The sequence below is a fragment of the Podarcis vaucheri genome (genome assembly GCF_965113315.1).
Source record: "Podarcis vaucheri genome assembly, chromosome: 14".
In the NCBI taxonomy this organism is placed as follows: Eukaryota; Metazoa; Chordata; class Lepidosauria; order Squamata; family Lacertidae; genus Podarcis; species Podarcis vaucheri.
In genome coordinates this window covers 41389124-41411307 of record NC_138752.1, presented here as the reverse complement: position 1 = coordinate 41411307, position 22184 = coordinate 41389124, and the positions used below count along the sequence as shown (strand labels likewise).

The 22184-nt window shown below is 44.3% G+C and overlaps 1 protein-coding gene across 4 annotated transcripts in view; it reads right to left on the bottom strand.

Annotated features, from left to right (window-relative positions):
• VPS35L (VPS35 endosomal protein sorting factor like) overlaps nucleotides 1-20906 on the bottom strand; it is an 85281-nt gene extending 64375 nt beyond the window's left edge. Inside the window, exons 1-9 of one of the 4 annotated variants that reach the window (XM_082200062.1) lie at nucleotides 20886-20906; nucleotides 13871-13970; nucleotides 12409-12573; nucleotides 10223-10345; nucleotides 9431-9455; nucleotides 8437-8513; nucleotides 6508-6636; nucleotides 3671-3755; nucleotides 1800-1859 (exon numbers count right to left, since the gene is read on the bottom strand). In XM_082200062.1, the coding sequence (XP_082056188.1) occupies nucleotides 1800-1859; nucleotides 3671-3755; nucleotides 6508-6636; nucleotides 8437-8513; nucleotides 9431-9455; nucleotides 10223-10345; nucleotides 12409-12573; nucleotides 13871-13970; nucleotides 20886-20887 (766 nt within the window). In that variant the 5' untranslated portion in view covers nucleotides 20888-20906. Of the gene's footprint in view, nucleotides 1-1799; nucleotides 1860-3670; nucleotides 3756-6507; nucleotides 6637-8436; nucleotides 8514-9430; nucleotides 9456-10222; nucleotides 10346-12408; nucleotides 12574-13870; nucleotides 13971-14712; nucleotides 14739-19779; nucleotides 19809-19911; nucleotides 19951-20885 lie in introns of those variants that run through there. The other 3 variants (XM_082200059.1, XM_082200061.1, XM_082200060.1) reach the window with 3 other exon arrangements.
• Nucleotides 20907-22184: the final 1278 nt, after the last annotated feature.

Genomic DNA, 22184 nt, shown 5'->3' with positions numbered 1-22184 from the left:
ATTGGCACGGCCATAAAGCACCGGTTTCATTATCAGAGACAAAGTGTGTCCTTTCGAAACCTCTGCAATGATCCCCTCTCCTTTCCCTGCTTAGGTACATCTGGGTAAGCACAGTCTTCAGCTGCAGCCTCGGTTTCCTGCAGGCAGGGGGGCTCCGGTGCTAAATCAGAAGTTTTTTCCTTTTATTGGAATGGAAAGAATGAGAACAAAATACCAAGGAGCATGTTCTTGCTTTGCACACAGCTGCTCAAGGCATAAAGGCTCCGCACAGGAAATTGTGCCTGTTTACACACACCGCGCCAGAGTCTCTCATGCCAGCGTGATCGCTGTAAGGATTTCAAGGCTCCTGTGTTTTTATTATTCTTACTGTTTGGTCGTCCTTTTTATACAGGCTTTGGGTGGAGGACGATCTAGCCTCAAAAAAAGGGAGCATACCAAATGAAACAGGAACACCCATTGCATCATGTGCCTCTGTGTGTGTGTGTGTGTGTGTGTCTGTACACACACACACACACACACACACACACACACTTACATGCATCTAAAAGAAAGAAAAGGCAGCTGCATTATAGCAAATCGTTCCACTGGTCCATCTCTTGAAGGTCTCACACGGGAGTCTTTTTCAGCCGTACCAGGAAGGGATTGAATCTGGGACAAAGTATTTGATCTACCACCTAGATATGGCCCTTCTCTCAAGACACACACGTACCATAGGAGATCAGAGTCATCCACCACTTGTACAAGCATACATGTGTGCAAATGTGCTTTGCAGGGGGTTAGACTAGATGGCCCTCAGGGTCCCTTTCGACTCTACAATTCTATGAAACACACCTCTCATGCACAGACAACCTCCTGCACGCACACACCAGTACAGAATAAAAACAAACAAAACCAGTATAAGTTACACTGAAAGTAAGCAGACCCTAGAAGCCAATTCACTTCTTCCCCTCAGCTTTAAGCATGACCACCAAAGGATTACTGAGATAAAATATCAGCTGCTGCAGGAGGAGCTAACATTCACATGTCTGGGCAAAATGGCTTCATCCTGGCACCAAAAAGGTGTCACTGTCAGTGCCAGGCAAGGCACGCTGGAGAAAGAATTCCACAGACGGGGCCAGTACTGAAAAGACATGTTCTCTTGTTGCCGCATTCTGCCAGTGAGGAAACGCAGTGAAGGGCCTCTGGTTATTTTGGTTGGCAAATAATGGGAAAATGCATTCTCCAAGGTAACAGGGTCCCAAACTGTGGCTTTATAAGGTTAAAACCATCACTTTCAATTGGGTTCAGAAAATTAAATGCCAGCAAGCACTATTGGGCCAGAATTCAGACCATCTAGCTCTGCTCAACATTCGGCTTTTGTCGAATTCTGCATCAGCTGCAGTCGCTAAACAGTCTTCCAGGGCAGCCCCACAAACAACACATTGCAGTAATCCATAATAGGTAGACGTGTTCATATTGTGTAATTTTCAACAATACTGAATTTAAAAGTCTGAGCCCAAAGTCTGTATGTTTAGTTTATTTTTTAAAAAGTATGTATATATTGCTAACTCATACAGAAAACATCTAAGCGGTCTGCAACAAATATAAAACCACAATAAAATATAAATTTCATGGGGTTCAACTGTAACAAATATGCCTGTGATTATAACCTAAGGGTTGTAGCCAGTTATGTTTTATTCAACGTAAACCCACCTGAATTAGTGGATAGGACCAATTCCAATGGGTCTACTCTACTATGAGTAAAATTTAGCTGGGCATAACACTAAATCTGCAAGTAAGTAGCACAGCAATAGTGTTACCTGGTAAGGAGCTGCGATTATCTGTGCACATGGAGAAGATTCTTTCATACACCAGCTTTCCTGCAAGGATTTTTTAAAAAGCTATTCATTCTTATGCATTTTAAGATACAAATGTAATGAACATAAACAGTAAGATAATGGGTTGAGATTTACGGGCTAGAGAGAATACATCTAGTCTTCAACAAGACTTCTATTCTAAATCCAGATTGCAAATCACATTAAAAGCAAAATTTGGGTGGAGAATTTTGAGGGGCCGTTTGCACACAGCTCTAGTTTTCAACTTGCCAAATGCAACTGTTTCCTGTTACATTATACTGTCATCTAGTGGAGCCAAGTAGGCAACTTTAGTACTTCCTTTTGCACTTAAAACACCACTTCAAAGAAATGATTTGCCACCCATTTTCACTGAACGCGACGTGGAAAGGAACATTTATTTTTCTGTGTATGTTTAGCAAAACTGACTGTAGGAAAACCTCTAAGCTGTTTACAAAACTGGAGGTTCCCCCACCCCTGTTGTAGATCCACAATGTCACCCAGAATGGAGATAAACTCAGAGAAGGCAGGGCTCTCTCCCAGCCCTTCCGGGAGATGCTGGAGACTGAAGCGGAGAAATTCTGCATGCAAGGCAAGTGTTCTGTCCCTGAGCTACAAGCCCAATGTATTCCTGTAGACAAATGTGGGGTGCAATCCACTGGGAGCAGTCAAGTACAACATTCCTTGTAATGCTAGAGAAGACATGTGAGGGAATGTTTGGTTCAGCCAGTCAAAACTTCCTGTTCCTCCTGGTTGGAGCATCCTTCCTTTGCATGTGATAGAAGGTGGGTGTGATCTAACCTGCCCAGGTAACAAAAGGACGAGTCATGCAGCACACCTCTCTCTTTTTCACTTCCTTCTTTGTCTGACCAGCTTTTAGCTAGGACTGCTCTGCTAGCTCTCAGCTAGCAGAAGCACTGGAATTATTCCCCCATATGGGGGAAAACATGTAAATATTTGTAACTGTCTGCCTTCAGGGATCCAACTGTGAACTGATGTGAGTAAACTTCTTTTATTGACTTTGAATAAGATTATGGCATCTTTATTATTTTAAGAGGGATTGAAGGGAACTTACCAGGAACGTACAATTCAACCTGAAGACAGATTGAATTGTATAAATAGTGAGAGGCTTACACAAGCCTGCAACCAGCTATCTGATGTGCATGTAAAAAGGGGAAGGTAAACTCTGCTAAGTAAAGGAACTTGGCGGAGGCCCAATTGCAGTCTGAACTCCAAGTCAGCTCAGATTCAATGGTGTTAAGCACAGCTCAGCCTCAGTTGCCACGGATGGCATTCTTGTGACGGGGGAAGTGGCACATGAACAGCTCTGCTTCCATATCAGGGTATGATCGGTGTCAGGTACCCAAGGCTGCAGCCAGGCAGTACAGAAAATAGGCTCAAGACATCTGTAGATGTTGTGCTAACAATACTTTTGGCTTGGATCCACAAAAACTATGATGAGAGGTTCCAAGGCAGATCGTGTTGCTCAGGTCACGTTTGTTGAGTCCAGGAAAGAACATCTGGTACTCTCTTTTATCTAACTGAACAAAGACATTTCACGGAGGTGAGCAAGTTTCAGTCGGTCAAGACCTTTGAAAGGGAGACGTCCAGTGTTCATTGGGGAGGGGCAGGAAAACCCACCACAAAATGCATTTCAAAGAAGATGATGCCACAAACAAGACAGGTCCTTAAAGCTTTGATGCAGCAGAAGGGCCGAATTATTTCATAGGCAACCTTCCAGGAGCCACAAACCAGTGCAAGATTTTTGTTGTCTTCCAAGTTTGCACTTACAAATTTCAATCTGAAAAAGGAGAGACGTTTGAGATGTCTGCACTTACCAAATGTGTCAAGTATGTCTGTTATTAAGACGAATTTGCTTGGATAAAACTGAATGACCGTTGTGTCTGAAAGAAGTTTAGAACACTAAAGAAGGAAAAGAGAAAGAAGAGATGACTAAGTTCACATTGTAAAGAAAATATCTACACTAGGAAATAATTTTGAAGTGCCAAAAAAGGGATTAAAAATAGCATGTGACTAAGGGAGAGGCTACAGCACAGCGATACATGGTTTTGTATGCAGAAGTTAGCAGGTTCAATCCCTGGAAAGGCCTATACTTTAGCTCTAGAAGAGGCACTGCCAGAGTAGACTCTACTGAGCTAGATGGGGAAAATATATGATCTAGTAGTCTAAGGCTGCTTCCAATGATCATTCTGAAAATCAAACAGCAAAAGGTTGCCCAAAACATAGTGTTTTACTAACTCTCTTAAAACACAAAAGGAGTGGGCTTAGGAGGCTTCAGGGAGCTAGCTGTACAAGTTGGTGTTACTACTAAAAAGGCCCTGTTACTGGTACTACTTGTCTTACCTATGAACACTGGAAGCTGCCTTTATACAGTTAGAGCACTGGTCCATCTAGGTAAGGTAACGGTAAAGACCCCCTGGATGGTTAAGTCCAATCAAAGGCAACTATGGGGTTGTGGTGCTCATCTCGCTTTCAGGCCGAGGGAGCCGGCGTTTGTCCACAGACAGCTTTCCGGGTCATGTGGCCAGCATGACTAAACCGCTTCTGGTGCAACGGAACACCGTGACGGAAACCAGAGCACACTGAAACGCCATTTACCTTCCCACCGCAGCAGTACCTATTTATCTACTTGCACTGGCTTTTCAAACTGCTAGGTTGGCAGGAGCTGCGATAGAGCAGCGGGAGCTCACCTTGTTGCAGGGATTCAAACTGCCGACCTTCTGATCGGCAAGCCCAAGAGGCTCAGTGTTTTAGACCACAGCGCCACCCGCATCCCTGGTCCACCTAGATCAGTGCTGTCAACACCGACTGGGAGCAGGTTTCAGACAGGGGACACCCCTAGCCCTAGAGATGCCAGGGATTAAAACTGGGACCATCTGCATTCACAGTAGGTGCTCTGCCCCGAGCTACAATTCTTCCATAATATACTCCAGATATATAGATATACCAGATGTCATTCCTCCCTAAAGGATAAGCAATCATAATTAAAACAGGGGGACCAGGCCCCTCCAGGTTTTCACAACTGTTGGCCACCTCTGCACCCCCATGGAACTAAAAGCAAGCACACCCAAAGATCCTGCTCAGACCACCCTCCCACTGCAGCAACCAGGGACGAAGAATTAAACAAAAATTGGAATGACTGCCTTTCCAAGCATTCCTTCTCCTGCCCCCTTCTGCGTAGCTTAAGAGGCCCTTTCAATTCCACTCTGCCTCCTGTCCTAGAAGGTGCATTAGGCAGAGGTTGTTGTTGTTTAGTCGTTTAGTCGTGTCCGACTCTTGGTGACCCCATGGACCAGAGCACGCCAGGCACTCCTGTCTTCCACTGTCTCCCGCAGTTTGGTCAGACTCATGCTGGTAGCTTCGAGAACACTGTCCAACCATCTCGTCCTCTGTCGTCCCCTTCTCCTTGTGCCCTCCATCTTTCCCAACATCAGGGTCTTTTCCAGGGAGTCTTCTCTTCTCATGAGGTGGCCAAAGTATTGGAGCCTCAGCTTCAGGATCTGTCCTTCCAATGAGCACTCAGGGCTGATTTCCTTCAGAATGGATAGGTTTGGTCTTCTTGCAGTCCATGGGACACTCAAGGGTCTCCTCCAACACCATAATTCAAAAGCATCAATTATTCGGCGATCAGCCTTCTCTATGATCCAGCTCTCACTTCCATACATCACTACTGGGAAAACCTTTAACTATACGGACCTTTGCTGGCAAGGTGATGTCTCTGCATTTTAAGATAATGCTTTTTAAGATGCTTAGGCAGAGGAGGGGAGAGTAAAAGAGGCAAACATCCAGCAGATGGGAGGAAGGGAGACTGGCAGGTCAGCTGGTAGCCACCCAGAGGCTGGCATCACAAATTAGCATCGTTGTGCATCTGCCGAGGCTCATTCACCAGCAGGGCACCCAGTGCCAGCCCCTGCTGCTGCTCCTTCCTGTGGCTGCTTGTTCACCTGCCTTCACCAAGGGGGTGAGCAGCGAGAAGGAGCAAGAGCTTCCGTTTGTTTTTGCCTTCTCCAGCTGCACACACAGCATACTTTTTAAAAGCACATGATTTCCTCCCAAAGAACCCTGGGAACTGTAGTTTACCTCTCACAGAGTTACGATTCCCAGCACTCTTAACAAAATGCAGTTTCCAGGATTCTTTCAAAGTAGGCATGCATCGAAAATGCATGGTGTATATGCAGGCTAAGTTTGGATGGCTCTGTGAACTGGGCCCACAAGCAAGAACAAGCAAATGGCCAGTGGTACAACAGAGGTGGATTTATGGCCGCCATTAGGGCACCTTCTCAAAGCCTGTAAGTGCTTCGGTGAAAGAGGAGTGGGGGCATTGACAGGGTCCTAGAGTCCTCCTACTTCCTTCCCAAAGCTGGGCAAGCACTTTCTAGACTTTGGGAAGGAGGGAGGAGGGCTCAAGGACCTTGCCAGAGCCTCGCACCTCCTTCCCAAAGCCGCATTACCAAGGTGCGCACCAGGGTAACACCATCAAGAAAGAGGTGGGTCTGGCTCAGAAAGAGGGGGGTCAAGGGTCAAGGGTCAGCACTGTTCCCAGGAGTCCTTTTGGAGCCCAACAGAGTTAACAGCACCTTAAACACACAATTTTCACTATGCTTTAACCCCAATCATTATGATGTGCAGAACACGCTCGGCATGTAATGCTAACCTGTATGACTATCTTTAGAGCTTTCACTTTTTGATCCGAGGCCCAAGCATCCTTCAAAGATTGATTGAGTTCTTCAATCCGGTTTGTATAATCTTGCTGAGTCAAGTTTAACAGCTCCTTTTGTGACCCCTGAAAAAAGAAGAAGGAAGCAGTGTGCAAAACAAGTGAATTTATAAACGTATGAAAAACAAGGAAAGCTTCTTTTTTTCCAAGAGCTTCCTCCTCTCCCTTTGGCTTCTGCAGAGCTGCCAAGTGGCAGATTACATAACAAAACTATCATTGAAATTCAAGGGCAGCTGGATGCGTTTGGCTCTCCTTTGAAGCAGGCCAGCAGCATCCTCTGCAGTCAAAGAGCACCACCGGGTTGCATGATTTACCCTCCGGCAGAATCTCTTGATATTTATATCGCTACAAATTGCAGGATCAATGCATCAAATGCTGTGCTTCTCAGGAAGCCGGTGTACATTGGGAAGTAGGGTGTGGGAAGAATGATGTTATTTTGCTTGCTTGCTTTCTTTTTAAACTAGAAATCAAGCGCTGGGCCATTGGAGGGCTCTGCTGCTGCTCTTGTTTTGAACAAATATTGTTAAAATCATGAAATGTGACCTGGAAATAAAGTGAACCAACAGAATCAAAGGGCTTCAGAGGAGGGGTCTTAAGGCAGGCATAGGCAAACTCGGCCCTCCAGATGTTTTGGGACTACAACTCCAATCATCCCTAGCTAACAGGAGCAGTGGTCAGGGATGATGGGAACTGTAGTCTCAAAACATGTCCACGGAGGCGCAGGTCAATTCTGTGTCCAGGGCAGCTGTTTATCAGCCCCATCTGGTACGCAGGCTGAGACCCTACCTGCCCGCAGACTGTCTCGCCAGAGTACTGCATGCTCTAGTTATCTCTTGCTTGGACTACTGCAATGCGCTCTATGTGGGGCTACCTTTGAAGGTGACCCGGAAACTACAACTAATCCAGAATGCGGCAGCTAGACTGGTGACTGGGAGTGGCTGCCGAGACCATATAACACCGTTCTTGAAAGACCTACACTGGCTCCCAGTACGTTTCCGAGCACAATTCAAAGTGTTGGTGCTGAGCTTTAAAGCCCTAAACAGCCTCGGTCCAGTATACCTGAAGGAGCGTCTCCACCCTCATCGTTCTGCCCGGACACTGAGGTCCAATGCTGAGGGCCTTCTGGCAGTTCCCTCGCTGCAAGAAGCTAAGTTACAGGGAACCAGGCAGAGGGCCTTCTCGGTAGTGGCACCCGCCCTGTGGAACACCCTCCCACCAGATGTCAAAGAGAAAAACAACTACCAGACTTTTAGAAGACATCTGAAGGCAGCCCTGTTTAGGGAAGCTTTTAATGTTTAATAGGTTATTGTATTTTAGTGTTCTGTTGGAAGCCGCAGGGTATTGCTGTTGTTTAGTCATTTAGTCGTGTCCGACTCTTCATGACCCGACTAAATGACTAAAGAACAACAATACCCTGCGGGTATAATAAATTATTATTATTAGTATTATTAGTATTATTAGTATTATTAGTATCATCATCATCATCATCATTATATCTCAGCAACTACCGTATTTTTCGCTCTATAACACGCACCCAACCGTAACACGCACGTAGTTTTTAGAGGAGGAAAATCCGTAGGCATGCCACCAGTAGGCATTCCCTCCATAACACGCACAGACATTTCCCCTTACTTTCTAGGAGGAAAAAAGTGAGTGTTATGGTGCAAAAAATATGGTAATTTTTAGATTACCATCCTTTCATGTATTTTGCCCTTGTTTCTTTCGAGTCTGAAAACTGCTGCTGGCTTTACTGCTGTTTTTTCCTCATTAGTCTATTTTGTTCCGTCTTGCAAGCTACCCTGAATATTTTATTTAAAAAGCAGGGTGGTGGGGTATAAATGTAGGGAAATGAAAGCGCTCGCTCACCTCTTCGAGATCATCCAGCTCTTCCAGCCTTGTCCGCACCTTCTCAGAAACTGCTGATCCAGGAGTTGTTGCTTTTCCTGAAGGGAATCACATACTGGAATGCTTTAAACTGCAACAGAGCTCAGTCGGCAAAGCATGAGACTCTTAATCTCAGGGTTGTGGGTTGGAGCCCCACATTGCACAAGAGATTCCTGCATTGCAGGGGGTTTGGACTAGATGACCCTTGCGGTCCCTTCCAACTCTATAAGCCTGTGGCCCTACGAAACCATTTCCAAACAATCCACTGAATAAATTTGGGAAGGAGGAATTCGTTGCTAATTTGGGGCTGATGTACAGGCAGCGACAGTTTTAGGTGCATCCCATATGCGCGCGATTCTGAATAGAGCCAACCACAGATGTGAACCAAAAGGTCGCAAAAACAGGCAGAACAGGCAGGGTGGGAGAGGAACAAGGAAGAACGAGGCAGCCTTGCGCAGGCCCTGCCGATGCACGTGGGGCTCTGGAACATAACCCCCGCACAAATCAGTCGCTACCTGTAAATAACAGGTCGCTACCTGTAAATAATGCCTAAATCAGTGCTTCTCAAGCTATCTGATCTGATGGACTGGCAATTTTCTGCCCCAAAATACCAGGGACCATACCATACTTGGTCCCTAAGGCATCCTCCCCAACCTGGACTGTGGTGGAGTTGCTAGGGTCCTACAGTTGATTGCTCATGGACTGGTACCAGTCCACAGACCACCACTTGGAGCAGCACTAACCTAAATTACGTCTTTAAACGGGACAATGGCTACTGAAACTTCATGTTTCACAGTTAGATTATTGAGATATTTTGCACCTAATTTTCAGCTTTTCTCGTAACCATGTGCTGTGGAATATTTACGTGGCGATTTCAATATTCCTATAAGCTAGTAGAAAAATAGAAAACAATTCTGTGACACGTTTAAAACATTCCCCCCCTTCCACAGTGCTACATATTAAAGTGAACACGTACCTTTTTCAGATCCCATACACAAGTTCTGCAATGAAACAAAACATTTGTTCTCAAATGCAATCATTCCCAACAGCTGACAGGTGTAGTGGTATAACAAAAAGCCAGAATAATGTGAACCATGATAGGTTGTAATTAAAAGTTGTTAAGAGTTCTTAAGAGTAGGATGCTAAACTTTTATTTTAAATATTCAGGGATAAGAGGGATGTTGTGTTTAACAACCTGCCCGAGGAACAGTTCTGAGACTCTCAAGCTCAGGCAACACATTGTTTCAGATGTAAAAGTGTGGTTTTACGGCAACCATGATAAAAGACAGGGCATATGGGATGAAGGCTTTTGTCAGGGCAAAAGGTAAATATGGATGAGCTCTCGGTCATGTCTGTTCCTTTTAATGGGTCTGCTCTCTATATGACTATCACTGGATACAACCCTAAGTTCAGTACTGCTACTTTAGGATGCAATCCCAAAGCCACTTACTGCCCAACTGAATCCAGTGGGGCTTCCTTCTGAGTAGGCATGGTTACACTGCTATTTCCATGCCCATCCTACCCTCCCATGCACTAATTTTTAAGTGCCTTTAGGAATAAATATGCACAACAATTCAGAAGGATGCTATGCTGTTCTCTCAATGGCTTAAAAATGAACATTACAAACATCTGCTATGCTAAAACAAAATTTATTGTATGTGCTTGCACACCCAAAAAGACTGGACCTACTTTCCTACTTTGTTGATATTATTATTATTGCATTTGTATCCCACCTTTCCTCTTGAAAAATAACCAAACGTTCACTCACAATGGAAAGCTTTTCGTTTGTTGTGTACCGAGCAAGGATGTCAGCCCGTTTGCTTGACCAAGGCTCAAAGTCACTGCCAACAGCTGAGGAATCATCTTTATCCCGTTTCTTTCTGGCACTATCCTGCAGAGGAGAGAGAAGCGAGGCATAGAATCCTCCAGATAATGAGATGTTTGACCTCTGGTATGTTGTTGTAAATACGTATTTCATCATTTTAAAATATTGATAAATCTCACCCACATTTTTCAGAGCAAAGGTGGCATTCACTTTACAGACACGTCTGTGCTGGGCAGGGCCAGAGGCAAATGTGGGTAGAGCAAGGGATGCAAATTCTATCTTTGTGCAGTAGGCTGGCTCTTAAACACACTTGCACAGCCCTCTTTGTCCTCCAGGCAAGCGACAGACATTATCCTGGCTCAAGCACACACATTCCAGGCAGGCAAATACACTCAGGATGTGGAGCAGGACCAGTAAGTGGGTGTGGCCAGGGAAGAGTTCCAAGGGCCAGATGGAGACACCCAGAGGGCCACGTCTGGGCCCTGTGTCAGGGACTGGATTGAAGAGGAGGAGGAGTGGAGGTTGCCCTCCCCCCCACCTTTGCCTGTAGCTTCCAGGGAAGAGGAAGGCAGTCTCGAATTATAGCAGGGCTTTGAGGAAGATAGCAGCTCAGAGACAGGAGAACAGCAGAGTTATGCAGTGTTAGAAGGAGGAGGAGACAGAGCCGCTAGCTGACACATCACTGGACAGCATAACCAAACCCCCTTCTCCCAAAGCGCAACATTCGTTAAGAGTGCAAGAACAAAGGGTACAACTACAGTTTGCCACAGGCAGACACCATAGAAGCAGGTGTTTTGTTGTTAGAAGGGAAGAGAGGAGGAGCTCAGTGTGAGCAACTCCATCATGGAGGAATGATTGGATTTCTTTGTCTTTCACCATGATGACTGAATAACTCATAAGAACTTTCTTGTTTCCTCCCTGATTCTCAGTGCCATCAGGGGGGAGGGAGAGGATTCCTCCAGCCTGACACCCAGGGTCAGAGGTTTCCCACCCCTGAACATGGATAACTAATGATACACATCCTAGCAATGCCTGCAGAAACATAGTCTATTATTTGTGCATCTGCTACTAGCAAAATATTTATTAAGCCACCTTTCAGGACATGAGAACCGGCACAAAGCAGTATGCAATGGTAAAACAGCCAGATGAACCTTTCTGCCCACCAAGAGCTTTGAAAGCACCTCTCTTGGTGTTGGCCAAGGCCTGCTTTGAGCCACCAGATGGCAAGCAGAATGAGGAGGACATTCTCAGACATTTCCAGCTCACATTATGAAACAACCTTCTCCCAGCAGTATGCTTTTTTGCTGGCAATTAAATATACTTTTGTTCGCTCAAGCATTTACTAAATTCTTAATTTCTTTTTCTGCTCAGTGATTCTCTGTCGGTTTCTAATTGTTTCCTGAATGCGTTTGATGTTGTGATGTACATCGCCTTGATACCTGGTTCAGGAGCAGTACTGCATATATATATATATATGTGTGTGTGTGTGTGTGTGTGTGTGTGTGTATGTTTGCAACTAAATATGAAATATAAAAGACACTATCAGTTAAACAAATATGCATATATACTAAGGTGGACAGTAGAATCTGATCTAAAGTGGAGTATTTTTAAAAAATGCAACTTGAATAAAAAGCATACTGTTTCATAAAAATGAACAAAAACCTTTTTAAAACGAACAATGCTGAAGGAACATGAAATAGATTCTGTAAGTTCAGGGCCACCACCAAAAAAGCCCAGTCCCTGGTTCAGAGCAAAGGAAGCTGCCTCATATTGTGTCAGGCCACTGGTTTATCTAGCTCAGAGTGGCTGGGGAAACCCAGCCAGATAGGCGGGGTATAAATAATAATAAATTATTATTATTATTGTTGTTGTTGTTGTCGTCATCATCATCATCATCATCTACATTGACCAGCAGGTGACTCTCCAGGGATTCAAGCAGGGGTTTTCCCCAGCCCAGCCCTGCTTGGAGACGCCAGGAATTGAACCTGGAACCTTCTGTACCCAAGGCAGATGCTCTACCTCTGAGCTATGGCCCTTCCTCAATCCATCAACATTCCATTACAGGCCACAGAGCAGAGCTGCAGGCAGGCAGGCTCACAAGGATCTAGTCAATGCGACAAGAGTGTTACCGTAGTTGCAGTCAGCAGGGGATCTGCAGTTGCAGCAAACAATGACAAAGGATCAGTGCCGTCCAACACACTGCTCAGGGGATCCATCATTGAACTGGAAGAGGAGGAGGAAGTAGAGGAAGTGCTTCCTTTGCGGCCTAATTTCTTTGTCTTTGATTCCATTACCTGAGGAATACATAATAATAGTCAGAAGGAGCGCCAGATACTAACAAGACTATTCTTTGCACTTTTACTCAGCCTTGCTTATTTTAATAAGGCTTACTCCAAGATAAGTGTGCATACGAATGCAGCCGAAAACTGCTATCTTGCACCAAGGCTGTGCGACTGTACAACTGTCTACTCAGAAGCAAGTTCCATTGTGTTCAATAGGACTTACACCCAGATATGTGCATACAGAATTGCAGGCCGAAGCTGCAATCCTCTAAACTGAGTTTTGCATGCCTAAGTCCATTGCTTTAGGTAGGGGTAGTCAACGTGATGCACTACTGATGTTAGTTACTACAATTCCCATCATCCCTCACCTTTCCCCATGCTGGCAAGGACTGACGGGAGTTGTTATCCAGAAGGTATCATATTGCCCAATCCCAATTTAGGAATACAATGGTGAAGAAATGAACTAGTTCTAGGCACAGTCTAACTGTGCACAAGATTAAAATAAAAAATTCCTTCCAGTAGCAGATCTGCCAATCTCCCATTCCCACCACCCTTCTGAGTAATACCCCTCCCCACCTTCTCACTATATAGAAGGATCTGGCAACTTCTGTTTCAGTGTATCTGAAGAAGTGTGCATGCACACGAAAGCTCATACCAAGAACTAACTTAGTTGGTCTTTAAGGTGCTACTGGAAGGAATTTTTTATTTTGACTATGGCAGACCAACACAGCTACCTATCTGTAACTGTGCACAAGATTAAGGAAGTAAATCGGGGCTCTAGCTGTATGAATCAAATCCACATCTTACAACTAGAAAACTGAAAATTCTAATATAGGTGTAAACTGCACAAATGGTACACAGTTTCCCTTTTCCCAAAGGCTTCCTTAAAGAAGAAAGGCTTATTCCATCAAGTGCTAGAAGGTACATAGAGATGGGCCCATTCCAGAGAATCAGCATGAGAACCAAGAAGGGTCTGTTAATTACCGTATTTTTTGCTCTATAAGTCTCACTTTTTCCCTCCTAAAAAGTAAGAGGAAATGTGTGTCTTATGGAGCGAATGCAGGCTGCGCAGCTATCCCAGAAGCCAGAACAGCAAGAGGGATCGCTGCTTTGACTGCGCAGCGATCCCTCTTGCTGTTTTGGTTTCTGAGATTCAGAATATGTTTTTTTTCTGGTTTCCTCCTCCAAAAACTAAGTGCGTCTTGTGGTCTGGTGCGCCTTATAGAGCGAAAAATACGGTAGATTGTCCCCAGTCTTCTGGACCAACATGGCTACACAGGACTGTTGAAAGGTTGAAAAGGAAACCTACTGTAATGGGTTTGAGTGGATGGTAGTCTCCAAAATCCACAGACACAGTTTCCAGCCTGCATGACTCCAATTCACGTACGTAGTTTCTTGATCTAGCGTGCCTGAAGGAGAAAAGCATAAAGAATTTATAGAACTGAGATTTGGAAACACACACTGAGCATTCACGTGCAGCAGTTTTTGGAGAAGAAAATCACAAGAAAATGTGATATCGCTCTTAAAAAATAATGCACCTAGACATTCCATTGTTGTGCCCATAACCCAGGTTTAAGGTGCCATTTAGCTCCTGGCTTTCATATCTCAGTTTATAACACTGACCTAACTCTGTGCAAAAAAGGAGGAGGTCACATCACTCAGCTATGGTACCCACTGCTGGTAGCTCCCAATGGAAGCATTTCGGAGGAGGATCAAAGTTTGTGTGTTGTGTTTACAAGCCACATTTTCCCACAAGAAGATGCTCAGAGCAGCACATGGCATAGAGACTGAGGATCAAACTAACATGACATGATAGAGACCTCCAGATACTCCCATCTGAATGGGTGCAAGTTACAGGGGGGCAGATTTCAGCTGAACATCAGGATAAACTTATTGACGAGAGTAGCAGCTTGACAGTGGAATAAATGACCCGTGGGGTGGTGAGCTCTTCCTCACTGGAGGTCTTCAGGCAAAGGCTGGACAGCCATCTATTAGACCTGCATATCTGGCACTGAACAGATCCCACCGGCCAGATCCGGTTCCCCACTCTTGTTTTATAAAGTCATTTGTGCTTGTGTGCCACTGAAAGTCCTTTCTATTGCTTAGTTTCCATTTCTAAAGGAATACTTCCTTTTGTCTGTCATCTCTTACCCTTTTCTCATCATTCGAAGGCATGAAACAGAGGAACTGCCAGTGCTTCAATCAAACAAAAGAAGCTGCAAAGATTCCTTCTATTGTTGTCTTTATCAACTGTGAAATCCATCACATTACAAATCTGCTGCTTATTTTTAGCTGTCATAAACCTCAGGTGAAATAAACTGGGGGAAATAACCTGCCAGTCGCGTCCTGCAAATCAACTGCATTTTCACAACTCTTCTAAGCCAAGACAACACTTATTCTAAAAAAGCATTCGACAAAGGCTCAGCCACCAAGCGACTGTGCAACTTTGAAGTCCAATTGAATCAGACAACCCAGCAGTGCTACTGAAAGGAACGGCTTTACAACCTAATGAGACATTGTAAAAGGAGGAGAAAAAGAACCCAGTGAAGGATGCTCATGCCTGTCTCCCTACATTTCTTAATCTCCAGTTTCCTGCCTGCCCTGTGCATAAATATTCACTTGAATGCACTATTCTCAATGTTTCCCCCACACTTCTGCTACTTTGCTGGCCCCTTAAGCTTATTAGCATTTGTAAGGACTTTCACAATTAAAACAGCACAGAGTTTGGGTGAGAGAGAGAGTTCCCTTCACCCTTTCACAGAAACAGCATTTTTGCTGGACCTCAGAAGAATCTAAAGCAGCAGCAGAAAGCAAATGCGCATAGCCGAAACTTTAAATGCTGGTTTCTACTGCAAATTGCAATCTGGACCTTAGAAAATTGTGCCTGTTTGAGACAGTAACATGACAATGTTGTTACCTGGGACAAGAAACAGAAGACCACTTCTAGCACAATTTTTTGGCATTCACTGGTTGGTTTTTAAAAGGTATCCTATGAATGCACAGACATCTTATGCAGGGACTAATTTTTACCGGGTGAACAGTAAAATGAAGAGAATCCTAGCCTTAGGTCATCCTGTGCACCAATCCCAAATTCACACACACAAAAAGAATTTACTCTAGCAAACACCTACATGGTATCCTGAAAAGCTGCCGTAGCAGTGACCAGGAGGCTGAGCTATGAATCAGGAAGTCCTCAGTTTCCGCCTTCCATGTACCATGAACTCACCAGAAAACCTAAGCCAAGTGACTCCCACTTAACCTCAGTCCCAACATCTGGAATGGGATGGGGACGGGGCATGTAATAGTACAGTTGTACCTTGGGAAGTCAAAGAGAATCCGTTTCGGAAGTCCCTCCGACTTCCAAAATGTTTGGAAACCAAAGCGCGGCTTCTGACTGACTGCAGGGAGCTCCTGCAGCCAATCAGAAGCCCCATCAGATATTCGGCTTTCAAAAATAGTTCGCAAACCAAAACAGTCACTTCCAGGTTTGCAGCGTTCGGGAGCCAAAACATTCGAGAACTAAGCTGTTCGAAAACCAAGGTACGACTGTACTGATTTAGCTTACTTGATTGTTCTAGGATTACAACTAGATAATGAAGTGCTTTGAAAAGTTACAAAGAATTATTACTATGTGTTAGTATTATTATTGGATTGTAATTGTGCTCGTGGAATGCCTTTCACTGAAGCACCTGAATTTCCCCTCCCTCTGATCCTTTCCCCTACATCCCTGCCCCCCTCAAAACTGTTCTGGAGGGTTGGCAGGCTCCCCAGAGCAAATCTGAGAGACACACAGGAGGAGGGGAGAGAAGGGAAGCGTTGTCCCACAAGCACAATGATTTAATTGGGCTCAACTCTAAATCTTTATTTTAAAAGCCAGTCGGCAAGTGGTAAATGTTACACTTTTGAAAGCGATTACCACTCAGCAATTGCCAAAGAGCCAGAATGGTTCAGCTTGCAAGCAAATTCTTCTGGTCTCATGATACATCACCAGTTTTGACAGCGGCTAAAGGGCAAAAAATTAAAAGTGGACAAAATGCTGGGGTAGGAAGAGAAGTTTGAACCTCTTCCCTTGGCCTAGCAGTCAGGTGGGGATAAAAATCGCCCTCTCCCCACCTACGCAGCTGATGTCCAAGGAAAGGAAGCTGTGTGCCTGTGCAAGAACATGGATTGAATGCCCTCACTAGCAGCACACAGGCCTCAGAGGATTGGCCAAGAGTGAGTGAAGCTGTTGTGCCAAAAAAAAGTTAGCCACTCCTGCTGGATAGCATGTTGGAACAGAGTTCTAATCCCAATTCAGCTATAACATAGTCCAGGGGCAGGGAAAACGTGGCCTTCCATATGTTGATGGACTCGGCTCCTATCAACTCCAGTCAACATGGCCAACGAACCAGGAGGATGATAGTTGCAGTCCAGCAACACCTGGAGGTTCCCCATCCCTTATAGAGACTCAACAAATAGCCCCACGTTGGGCACAAGAAGAAGAGGAGGAGTTTGGATTTGATATCCCGCTTTATCACTACCCGAAGGAGTCTCAAAGCGGCTAACATTCTCCTTTCCCTTCCTCCCCCACAACAAACACTCTGTGAGGTGAGTGGGGCTGAGAGACTTCAGAGAAGTGACTAGCCCAAGGTCCCCCAGCAGCTGCATGTGGAGGAGCGGAGACGTGAACCCGGTTCCCCAGATTACGAGTCCACCGCTCTTAACCACTACACCACACTGACTCCCGCACTTCAGGGGGTTGGACTAGGTGACCCTAGTGGCCCTTTCCAACTCTACAATTCCATGATTCTATGAAGAGTCAAATTTTTCTTAACTCTCCAAACTCTATATTTAAAACTTGGAATATTGTCTCACTGGGAACTTGCAAGGGAAATTTAATCAAAGCCTTTAACATCCCCATTTGCTTTGCAATTCAAAGGCAGCCCATTCATCAAGCCAAGCACCATCCTTCTACATTCAACACATCTATAAACATAAGGCAAATGTATGCAGTTGTGTGAACAGCAGGGCCCATGTAATTCCAGTCAAGAGGAACAAGGGAGTGGCCATCTTGAAGTTATCTGAATTTCAAAGACCTCAACTTTATTTTATATATGGTACTCTTACCACTGTGCTCTCCTGCAATAAATAAAAAAGGGCCAGGAGAATCGGCACAGTGGATTGCTAATACAAATCAACAGCGACACCAACTGGATGCCAAAGGGAAGTGGACTGGAGAAAAATATACTGTATATTTAAATTGCACATATATTCCAAAGTAGATAAACAACTAACATGAGGAATGCACAGATCTCTAACTCAAGAACGAGAAAGTTGTGGCCCTCCAGATGTTGTTGGATTACAACACACAACAGTTTCCACATCTCTGCCTTGAAGTATTCAATTAACTAATAAAAAAATGTTATACTGTGTAGTGCCTCCCTGCCCTCCCTCCCACACTTCTAAAATAAGTGTACTCTCAGTTCTTTCTGAGGTGGTAAAACTGCTCACTTTAGACAGGGCTTTAGCCTAGCTTTCTTCCTGACATGCTAGATTTCAATGTGCAGCGAATGTATGGCATATTGTCCATGATTCAGCATCATGGACATACTTCGCAAGTATGCCTGCGCTAACCTCTGTTTCCAGTTAGAACTCACAATACATCTTGTTTCAAATGTGCAGTGTTTCTGTTGTCGCAATAGAAAACACTTCTCTTTTTGTCGGCAGTCAGTACATGCAATGTTACAAAATAAAGAAAGTCAAGTGAAAATCAGAGGCATCTGTGTGCGGAGAAAAACAAAGAAACACAGGAAGCTTGCCTTATACTAGATCAGACTACATGACCATCTAACCCAGAGATGAGGAGCCTGTAGCCTACCAGATTTTATTGTACTACAAATCCCATCATAATTGACCACTCCCTATCTATCCTGGCTGAAGTTGATGGGAATAGGGCATGAACATCTTCTGGAGGGCTACAGGTTCCCCAGCCTTGGTCTAGTCCAGTATTTTGAATGGATTTCAGGCAGAAATCTTTGCCATCATCTGACACCAGATCCTTGTAATCTGGAGATACCAGGGCCCAAACCTGGGATCTTCAGAATGGAGATCCCACCACTGAATGAAGCGGCCAAAACTGTACGTTTTTGTATTTCATTACCACTGGATCCTTTTTTGGATTTTCTCTGTTTTTAATGGCACTTTTATCAGGGCATTTTATCCTCAGAAATAATGGGTTAGGCTGACAGAGGATTTGAAAATGGGTTTTCCTCATCCTTAGTCGAATACACTAACTAACCTAGTGGTACACTAGTCGAATACACTAACTATCCTACACCAGGATGCCTCTTTATGTATCACCTAAGCAAACATCCCAAATGAGGCTAACATAATGTAGCCAATGAAGAGGGCTACAGACCAAGGAAATATATATTGCAATAAATGTTGATTTATTTCAAGATACCAAGACCCACTTTGCTGTTGAAGCCTCTTTGTGCTTTAAACACTTATTTCCCCAAATACGTGGCCCATCACACCTACAATTCTCAATCTAACCCGTTAGATTTCTGCCTGTCTCGCCATGGCTAAGGATTTCCAGAATGGCACCTGATATTTTATTTGTCACTACATTTACATCTCACAATTCCTCCAAGGAGCTCAATATGGCATGCATGGGTTCTGCCCGCTCCCCATTTTAACTTCACAACAACTCTGCGAGGTAGGTTAGGATGAAAGACAATGAATGGTCTAAGGGGACCCAGTGAGCTTCACAGCTGAGTGAGGGTTTTAATCCATGCCTCTCAGGTCCTAGTCCGATACTCTCACCACAATGGCTTAAAATAAATTTATTGCGGCATAAGGGGTCACAGCAAAGACAGTGAGCTGCAAACGTGCCATCAGTAATAACTTTAAAAAATAAAAATAAAACTTAAATAGCTAAGCACCACATAGCCTATTAGAGCCTGGCGTGCCATATCTGCCTGCCATGAAAGATAATAATAAATACCAAAATAAAAAAATTCCTTACAGAAGCACCTTAAAGACCAACTAAGTTAGTTCTTGGTATAAGCTTTCGTGTGCATGCACACTTCTTCAGATGCACACGAAAGCTTATACCAAGAGCTAACTTAGTTGGTCTTTAAGGTGCTACTGTAAGGATTTTTTTTTATTTTGACTATGGCAGACCAACACGGCTACCTATCTGTAATAAATACCAGACACCTCATAAAAAGAACCCACCCCGCCCCAAACATGTCAGCAAAGCCTTGCAAGACAAAAAGGGAATTAAAGCGGGAAGCTGCCCGTCGCAAGCCGCCGTCTCCTCCTCCCAGCTTCTCTCTCCATCTGTAAGAGAAGCTCCTCTATCCTTACCAGGGGAAGGCAGCCATCTTGTCTCCCGTCACCTGACTCGCCGCCCCACCCCCACCCCCCGCCCGCTGCCTCTCAGGCCTCTCGGCGCTTCCTCTGCTGAAGCGCAAGCGGCCATGATTGAGAAGGGCAAGTGCCAGGACAGCCGCCAGGACGCGCAGAACCGTTTCGCTTCGTCGTTGCATTTCAGTGCACCGTTTTAGTAGGTGTTCTGTGTTTTTCATCTCGTCTTTTTATGCTGTGGACTGCTCTGAGATTTGCAGGTGATATAATAATAATTCATTAAATTTGTATATTATTATTATTATTTATTATTACATTTGGTTGCCAGTCGCTTTGGGTTGCCTTGAGCAAGAGAAAGCGACTAACAAATGTAATAAAGCATGATGATGAGGATGACAAAAAGCGGCATAGATAGCTCTTCCTCTGCCTATTTCATCCCCCCATGACACCCCTATGAGGTAGGTCTCCCACCTTTTTACCTGCAGGTAGGTAGCCGTGTTGGTCTGCCGTAGTCGAAACAAAATAAAAAAAAATATCCTTCCAGTAGCACCTTAGAGACCAACTAAGTTTGTTATTGGTATGAGCTTTCGTGTGCATGCACACTTCTACTGGAAGGGTTTTTAAATTTTTGTTCCCACCTTTTAACCTGCGAAAGCAGGAAGGTCCGATTCAGTTGCCATCACAGGTCTCCTACTTGTGAGGTGGGAAGTTTCCTTCCTTTCATATTTAGGATTTCCCCCCCCATATTTTATTTATTTGCTTTTCTGATAACATTCCACATCAACAAAGCATCAAACAAAAACGAAACAACAAAGAAAAATCCTTTCAAAGATTTTGAATAATCAACAAAAGATCAAAAAACATTTCTTGACTTCCTAGCCTCTTTTTCCGTGGTTCCTTTTAACCCCTCTTTTCCTCGTGTTTCCTTAGCTCACCCTGTCCGTTGCAACCACTTTTATATACTACTGGCATACATGGTCCTAGGTGAGCTTCATGGCCCAGTGGGGATTTGTACTCTGCTCTCTCAAGTCCTCCTGATCCAGGACTCTAACCACTACACCACTCTTCCCCTCTCCATTTTTCATCTCTTCAGCTGTCAGCCTCAACAGACATTTTCCACCAGGCGGGTCACTTTTGGCTCCAAGCAAGATTCCATCACATTCCATTCCCTGCTGTCCCAACCTTCTCCATGTCCAGGCAGGGAAGAATTACCCTTAAAATACTATTATTTATTAACATTATTATTGTTAAAATTATCATTTATTAAATGTATATACCGCCCTTCATCTGAATGTCTAGTGGCAGTTTTTACAAGATAAACATACAAAATACATAACGTAACAACTGCAAACAATAACAACCCACCCCAGACATGTTATGATGTGAACTTGTTTGAATGCTATACAGTGGTGCCTCGCAAGACGAAAATAATCCGTTCCGGAGTCTCTTTGTCTAGCGGTTTTTTCGTCTTGCGAAGCAACCCTATTAGCGGATTAGCGCTATTAGCGGTTTAGCGGCTATTAAAGGCTTAGCGGCTAAAAGGCTATTAGCGGCTTAGAAAAAGGGGGGGGAGAGCGGAAAAAAATGGCAAGACTTTTTCGTCTTGCGAAGCAAGCCCATAGGGAAATTCGTCTAGCGAAGCAACGCAAAAACGGAAACCCCTTTCGTCTAGCGGGTTTTTCGTCTTGCGAGGCATTCGTCTTGCGGGGCACCACTGTCAATGTTTTCCCCTTTCTTCTGAGAGGAGCGTTTGGAATCCCTCCATGAGATGTGCCATAGCAAAAAAGGGGGGGCTTCATGCACACAAAGAAACAGATGTACCTCAATGTCTGTGGAGTCTCTGTGTGCATAAAAACCCCCATAAAAAGTACCCTTTTCCTGGGTTAGACCAGAGGCCCACCTAGTCCAGTGGCCAACCAGCAGGTGGCTTCAGTGGTAGACTGCCTCTTGGGCCAGGGTATTGTTTAGGAGTGGGGTTGTTGTTTTATTGCTGGCTTTACAAAGTTTAAAATACTGGATTAATTTCTGAATTTCAGATATTCTTCATGTGCAACAGAAGAGAAATAACACTGATTACCATATTTTGTCATTTGAAGCATTCATACTAAGTTGGTGAACTTTATGCTACTTAATCTGTAGCTTGGGGATGGGGGAAATGCCCGATAACTTAGACTGTTTTTCTTTTAAAAAAAGAAATTTGAGTTAAGAAAACACATACACTTTAAAGATAAAAAAAAGTTTTATTGTGCAATATGCTTAAGGGGAAAAAAAAC